Here is a 7,778-nt window from a genome sequence, read left to right on the forward strand (position 1 = left end):
CTGCCCTCAATCTGTGAATCAAATGTTTAATAAAGTGATTTAATTCTGCAAATTCACAACTCGTGTGTCTGTTCCGGAGCGGTACGGAACATATACTAAAGTCAGGCTGTGCGTGGGCATATACTAAAGTCAGGCTGTGCGTGGGCATATACTAAAGTCAGGCTGTGCGTGGGCATATACTAAAGTCAGGCTGTGCGTGGGCATATACTAAAGTCAGGCTGTGCGTGGGCATATACTAAAGTCAGGCTGTGCGTGGGCATATACTAAAGTCAGGCTGTGCGTGGGCATATACTAAAGTCAGGCTGTGCGTGGGCATATACTAAAGTCAGGCTGTGCATGGGCATATACTAAAGTCAGGCTGTGCATGGGCATATACTAAAGTCAGGCTGTGCGTGGGCATATACTAAAGTCAGGCTGTGCGTGGGACTGGAATGGCTGATAACAGAGAACAAGAGCAAATGCTGGGATAATAGTTGGTCTTCACATATTAATTTCTCACCCATCAATTAACACTAGGCAGATATTACCGTGCGTGCGTGTGCGTAGGCCAGGTACATCCGAGCCCAAATACTCCAATTTGTGGTCTCCCATCAGTGCCACTGAGAATGACTGGAGCTGTGGGGGTCCCAGTGATCGGACCCTGCAGAGATCAATAATTCCATCGCCTGTCGATAAGGGATGACTACTAACCCAAAACGAATGCCTAAGAAAACCTGTGTGTGAACATAGCCCGACTAGATTACCGCCAGCCGACTTTACTGTTTACTGCACACGGGGGTGGGGGGTTGGGGGGGGGGGGGAGTCTCATGTCTACCCCTAAGGACTCATTCAGACGTCCATTTTTATTTTTCCACGGTCCTAGGTTTATCAGTGACATTGTGCAATTTTGTCGCACGAAAAAGAAAAAAAAAAAAAGTTTCTCCACCTTCTCCTAACAGTCCCTGAAAAAAAGACAAAAGTAACATCAGAGTACTTTACGATTTGGATCAATACCTAACACACCTCCGCAGATTTTGCCCAGACAGCTCGAGGTCCGCAAACCCCCCCCCAAAAAAAAACGGATGTGTGAACAGCCTCAAAGACAATACCGAGGATTAGTTCTAGCCGTGAAAAACAGGGACAGAACTCGTCTGCCAATGAGCCTTAAGGCACATATCAGGGAAAAGGATTGGGCATGTTGGATTTCGATATGCCTACTCCTTGGCTGTCAAGCAAGATAAGCTGATGCTGGAGATTTATGACAGCAGCAAACTCCTCTCTCCCCTCAGTAAAATGAAGCGAGCACTTGTATTGGAGTAGCTTTTGGCGGAATGCTCGTATCTAAGGTGTACAGTCACGTGAAAAGAGTTATCCGGTGCCACTAAATTCTGGATAGGCCGTGTGCATGATCGGCAGATCAGGGATGGACCCATGCACTTTTCAGTCCCAGAAACGCCCCCGCAAACTCAATCCCACACTGCAGGGAAGGGTGGCCGGAATCAAAACTATGGAGATCATCACGTAAAACTGTCTGCAACGAAACCTGCTCCGTGTATAATGTGACCTGGACACTGGAACCCATCGAGACTTCCTCATTATCCGATAGCAGGAAGCGAAATCTCAGACTGTTTACAAAATACCCATCAACAGAAGAACGCACCGTGAACTGCGGGGGCGAGAAGGCGGACAGAATAGTAATAGCCGGGATTATAAATCCTGTGAAGATGAAGGAAAATTACAGAATATATAAATATTGCACAAAGGTAGAGACCACGTACGCATCCGGCTTAACTCAGATCAAGCAGGTTTGGAGGGATCTCATCCAGCGCGCCATGGATGCTGGACCACGGTCATCCACATTAATTTGCTAATCTCTAGCCTTTATACATTTTTTGTTTTACCCTTTTATTATGTCTCATATGCTCTCCCCTGACTCACACTGTCTTTAGTATCTGTGAGGGTTGTGTGCAGAGTCTCAGTTTACCCTGTGATGTATACAGCAGTCTCACTGAACCCTATGTGATGTATACAGGAGTCTTACTGAACCTTATGCGATGTATCCTCACACTGCAGAGTCTCAACGTAGTCTATGAAATGCATCTTCAGCCTGACTCCTGCTTGTAACTGACCGGAAGAAACTTATCGCAAGCAGGAGGCATGGTAAATGGGCTAAAGCTGCATCTCATACCATATACACTGAGACTCTGCAGGGTTGAAGGTTAATAGCATGAGATACACAGACTCTGCCGTTTGAGGAAGGAACTGAGCCATCAGAAAAAGGTGAGAGGTGTAAAAAAAGGAAAAATATGACAGGCAACAAACAAAGAAATGGCACATCATCTAAAACCTTTACAAAAAGCATACACAAGAGCCTCAGAATCGACATGCTGATACAGTGCTGTTCTAAAAGATGATTCTGCAAATTGCATTTTTTTTTTTTTTCACAAAGCACAGTAAGTGCAGACATATTGGTAATAAACAAACTAAGCCCAAGAGTTTCTTTCTTGTACCCTTATGTCTTTTTTCATCTCTATCTGCCCCTTGTGCATACAGCTTCACATAAATGGGCATTCCTATTCTTACACTGCTGAAACTACATTTGTCAGCAGCACTTGCCTCTCCTCAGTGCTGCAGACCCCCTCCCCACTCACCTGTGTGCTCATTACTAGCCCCAGCTGTTTTTATCAGACCAATGCTTCTGTGTACTGTCTGCTACTGTACAGTCCGCTGCTTCGCCAACTTTATCATCTGCTGTCTACATCAGTATAGATGCCTGTGTGTCATTACAGCATTGTTACCTGGTTTATATCTGAGTTCAACTCTCCTCCATTCCTCCACAATGGCAGAGGATTAACTTCCACCATATGCATCAATCAGCAGTTGCACATCACTGATCTCTCAGCACCGGCCAGCACCCACGGATCTGCACTGCCTGATAATTACAGGGATTGCAGAAGAATTGAGCTCTGATAGAAACCAGCTAACAATGATGTAAAAACACAAGCAGCTATACTGATGCGAAGATATAATCAGCCAGGAAGGATACCGTCTAAGTGTAATACCAAAGTGCTGATCGGCTTTTATAGACTGTTTCGCTGCACGTTGGTGGCTACTTAATGAGTTAACAGAGGATCCATCAGTGAGCATGCTCTGACATGTAGTTTGTAATGCAAATCTGTCTTTTTCTGAACTCTACTGCAATATAATCTAAGACTGTAGACCAGAATTTTTATGTGGTCCTAAAGCGGTTCCCGTAAATGGATGCAAATGAACATAGCTTTGTCCCAGGCACAATGCGAGTTACCCCTCTATGATATGGATAGCAGATAACTTTATTTTTAGGGGGGATAATCCTTTAATTACTGTAATGTAGTACTGACTCATGCCTGCAGGTGTCACTGCTGCAGCTTTTTTTTTTTTAAATAGCCCCTTAGTTCTCTTGCCCAGTCCGCAATTGGATAAATACCTCTTCTCACTGTCATTGCAGACACTGCGCGCAAGCATGACCACCGCTCCATATAAACTGCTCCAAAATGGAGATGGGGATCCTCCTTCTAGTGATCGATAGTGATCCCGGCCATCATACATTTATCTCCTATCCTGTGATATAAAAGCATTGGACAGTATTCATTCCTTTTTCACACACAGTTAATACAAAATTTTGACTTTAATACAGGATGAACCTCTACAAAGCTTCAGATGGAAGCAAAAAGTGGAGACCTAGAGGCGAGCAGTGGGAGAAAAGATAGAAAAAAATTGCATCATTAAAGGAGTTGTCAGGCTTACAAAAACCCATTTTTATATACTCTATTAGGGAAATTGGAGTTAATGAAAGGGACGTCCTCTGTTCAGGATCCTCATCTCTTCTCACTCTGGAGAACCCATCCTATCCTGTACCACTCAGATATAATTATTAATGTGCAATACTTCTTTTCCCCAGCGGGGGCACTGTGGGCAAACTTACTACCAGATTTACTCTTAGATCGCAGCTGATTACAAAACGCCCTGCTTCATAGATCCCCAATAATGAGGTTATTGCCAAGGGACTCTTCTATCAACTAGGAATTTTACCAAACCCAAGAACCTTGTTAACAAGAACACTGGCCATTCTGCTCATGCATAGTGTAGTAGGCAGAACATTGGCGGGAGGAACACACAACCAAAGTCTTGTGAGCCGGACCACTGGCGATCAACCGATCGTTGTATTGGCTATCATATTAAATGGGTCACCACTTAATGAGCTGGAATTTTAATAGGACCCAGACAAAGCTGAATTATGGGTGTCACTCAAGTTTTCTACATCTACGGGGGTACTGGTTCTCCTTGTGTGCAATGCATCCTGAAGGGAAATGGATGCAATCAGGCTTTGGAGAATGGAGAAGCCCTTGACGTGGTCTTAGGTAGCAAATCACTACCTGGCGATTCAGCGGCCCCTTAAAAGTCCAGACGCATCATTTCTCCTCCTCAGTCACTTTCAAAAACATCAATACTTTTATAAGACCTCCAGGCCTTCAAGTTGCAGATCTTGAGCATAGTTCCCAGCTGAACTCCCGGTCCCATTTCAAAGGTGCGAGGAAAGTTGGTTCCTTGCTTCCTCTCGTAGATGGCGTGCATCGTCTGTTCCCATTTTACAGGGGAGACCAGCTGCTTGGACAGGAGGTCCTCCATGGCCATGGCATGTCGGTACCTCTTCCCGTCTACGTTACAGTACACGTTGACCAGCGGCTGCTTAAAGTTCAGGGTCTTCAGGACCTTCTGTAAAGGCTCCACAGCCGGCTCCATTAAAGAGGTGTGGAAGGCGCCGCTGACTGGTAACAACTTAGTCCGAGCGAAGGAGAACTTTTTGGAATTTGTTTGGAGAAACTGAATGGCCTGGAAGACAAGTAGTAAAATTATTATTGTGAACTTATGCCATAGTTTTGCTTAGAGAATTCACAGAAGGGACTAAAGCTGCCATAGTTATTATTGTGATGGGTAGAGGAATGATGCTATGGTTAAAGTCTCTTCTTATAAAATCCACGTAAAAACCTCAAGTAGCCAAAAAGAGAGAATAGAAAGAGCCTCACGTGCACGTCAGCCACCTCTTCATTCCAGGCCGTGCAAGATGTGGCCCTATTGTCATATGTGAGAGACTATCAGACATGGTAGACATGCCACAAATTTCCAAAATAAAAGTAACCCTTTAATGTTCATAGAAGCCATGCAAAATCCTTCACATTTACCTATGTGGGTATGAAGAAGGATCCAGGTTTTACGATTTCAACCTCCCCATCTTTTAGCACCCCATTGTAGATAAGCCGTCAGGCGTTTAGATTACCACTTGTTTCCCTTCTGACAACCAATATAAAGGTGACCCAATCGTCACTTTGGCTCCATAGATAAATTATGTCTATGAGCAAGTAGATAATTAAGTATTACCGCCATGTACAGAATCTCACCTCTTTATGTCCGGCAATGACTTTGCCATTCGGGAACAGGAAGTTTGCCACCCTACAGACCGGGTCCGCTATGCCCAACGTCTTGCAGTGCTCTTCAGCCTCAGCACAGGCCAAGTGATACCTAGTTTTAGGCGTCCCAACCACAGAGAGCATCCCACTCGGTACAGCATCAGACGCCTCCTGCATGGCCTCCGCTCGGACTTTCACGGCATAGAGAGCTGCAATAAACCATACTCCAGACGTAAAAACTATCAAGTCTTATAAGTAAACTTATTAAAAAGAAAAAAAAAATATATATTTTTTTTTTCCAGATTTTAAAAAGCTCCCAATTATTCAGAAACTAGCTGAAGAGCCCGGTGCTGCCCGGGCATAGTAACTAACTGTGGTTAGTTATAGCAAATTATAATTATCCTCCATCCCATAGGCCCGTGCCCATATACCCATCATACATATCCACGATCCCATAGGCCCGTGCCAATATACCCATCACACATATCCTCCATCCCATAGTCATATACCCATCATACAAATCCTCCATCCCATAGTCCAGTGCCCATATGCCCATCATACATATCCGCCCGCAATCCCGTGCCCATATACCCATCACACATCCTTCATCTCATAGTCCCATGCCCATATACCAATCATACATATCCTCCATCCCATAGTCCAGTGTCCATATACCCATCCTCCATCCCATAGTCGAGTGCCCATATACCCATCATACATATCCCCATCCCATAGTCCCGTGCCCATATACCCATCCTCCATCCCATAGTCAACCATTATGACATCATAATGAGTGGCGGGGCTTGCAACCTATGATGACATCAGCGTCGCCATGGCAACCATTATGACATCATAATGAGGGACGGGGCTTGATACACACACGCTTTTTCCCCATTATGTAGATAGGGGCAAAATTGTTTGGTGAATTGGAACGCGCGGGGTTAAAATTTCGCCTCACAAAATAGATTAGGACGCTCTCGGGGTCCAGACGTGTGACTGTGCCAAATTTTGTGGCTGTAGCTGCGACGGTGCGGATGCCAATCCCGGACATACACACATACTTGAGCTTTATATATTAGATCGGGGTCCCAGTGGTCATTCTCAGTTATTGTCCCTAGAAATAAATTGGAGCGGAGGAAACAGCCGACGTTATGAGATATAAATCCGACATTTATCTCCTAGGGATAAGTAACTACATTTTCAGGATCTTGGTCTCGTAGTCAGGTCAGTAACTTGTGGCGGACTTACAACCTGCCTCACCGACTATTCAGCCTGGCACGACGTCAGCCTATGAAGCTGGGTACTCAAAGGAGAAGAGAGGGATACCGGTAGGAGGCGAGTCACAGATGCCACGGTATACTGACCTGGCCACTGAACCAAGGTCCTCAAAATCGATTTGCTCCTTTTCCATCTTCTTACCTTCTGCAAAATCCAGAGCACCAGCAAAAACAAGGGCGGCGAATTCCCCAACGCTGAAGCCGGCCGTCACCACACAGTTCTCCACGGCCTGGAGGAAGAGAACGATAAATGATGAATGCACAGATGAGCAATGACCTAACGAGCCAACAATCTATATCACTGGCAGTGGTCTCCAATGGTTACGGAACTACTGATCCCAGCATGGGGAGGGGTGTACCTACTTCGGGGTCCTCTTGGCTGAGTTTCTCCGCTGCGGCCAGGGAGGTGATGAAGACGGCCGGTTGGCAGTGCACGGTCTTGTTCAGCATCTCGGCCGGGCCCTTGAGGCATACGTCCAGCAGGTCATAACCCAGCACCTTGTGGGCAGCCAGGAACATGGCCCTGACATTGGGGTACTGCAGGAGTCCGCGGGCCATGCCCACCTGCTGGCTGCCCTGCCCTGGGAACAGGACCACCGTGCTGTCCAATGGTGACCTGGCTGGCCGGTGCTCTTCTACGCCTTCCCTGTCCACCTCGGCCTCCGCCAGTAAACTGACAACGTCCTCTTTCTCACTATTAGACGCCCACCTCTGACCCTGGGCAGCCTTGTGCCCACTATACAGCAGCCTCCTATAGAGAGACGACCTCAGAAGAGAGGAGCCCCCCATGCCTGCTGGAGAACCCCCACCAACTCCCTACAGAGCCCTCCTGACAGATAACACGTGACTACACAAGCTGCACCCCAACACGTGAGTCACTGTGACTTCTCAAGGACACTTCCGGGTGAGCCGTGCACCACTAAAGGCTTCCCCCTCCTCCGGGAACATTCATCACAGGCACAAACGTTCCGCCTCACTGTATTCCTACCATTGTAAAAATATTACAGTAAAAATAGCAATTTATGTGACTGTAAATCACATTAAACAATCATTGAAAAGTGTTAAGGTTCATTTT

At 46.1% G+C, this 7,778-nt stretch overlaps 1 protein-coding gene across 1 annotated transcript; it reads right to left on the reverse strand.

Moving 5' to 3' along the window:
* Positions 1-3,627: 3,627 nt before the first annotated feature.
* On the reverse strand, positions 3,628-7,632 carry MCAT (malonyl-CoA-acyl carrier protein transacylase). Its single transcript, XM_073567705.1, has 4 exons — positions 7,067-7,632; positions 6,846-6,933; positions 5,418-5,635; positions 3,628-4,851 (listed from the first exon to the last, which is right to left on the reverse strand). Exons 1-4 carry the CDS (start codon positions 7,490-7,492, stop codon positions 4,444-4,446), a joined length of 1,140 nt encoding a protein of 379 aa, XP_073423806.1. The 5' UTR covers positions 7,493-7,632; the 3' UTR covers positions 3,628-4,443.
* Between the last annotated feature and the right edge of the window lie 146 nt (positions 7,633-7,778).

This window comes from Dendrobates tinctorius, unplaced genomic scaffold, assembly GCF_039654945.1.
Source record: "Dendrobates tinctorius isolate UK_male_01 unplaced genomic scaffold, ASM3965494v1 ptg000020l, whole genome shotgun sequence".
NCBI lineage: Eukaryota > Metazoa > Chordata > Amphibia > Anura > Dendrobatidae > Dendrobates > Dendrobates tinctorius.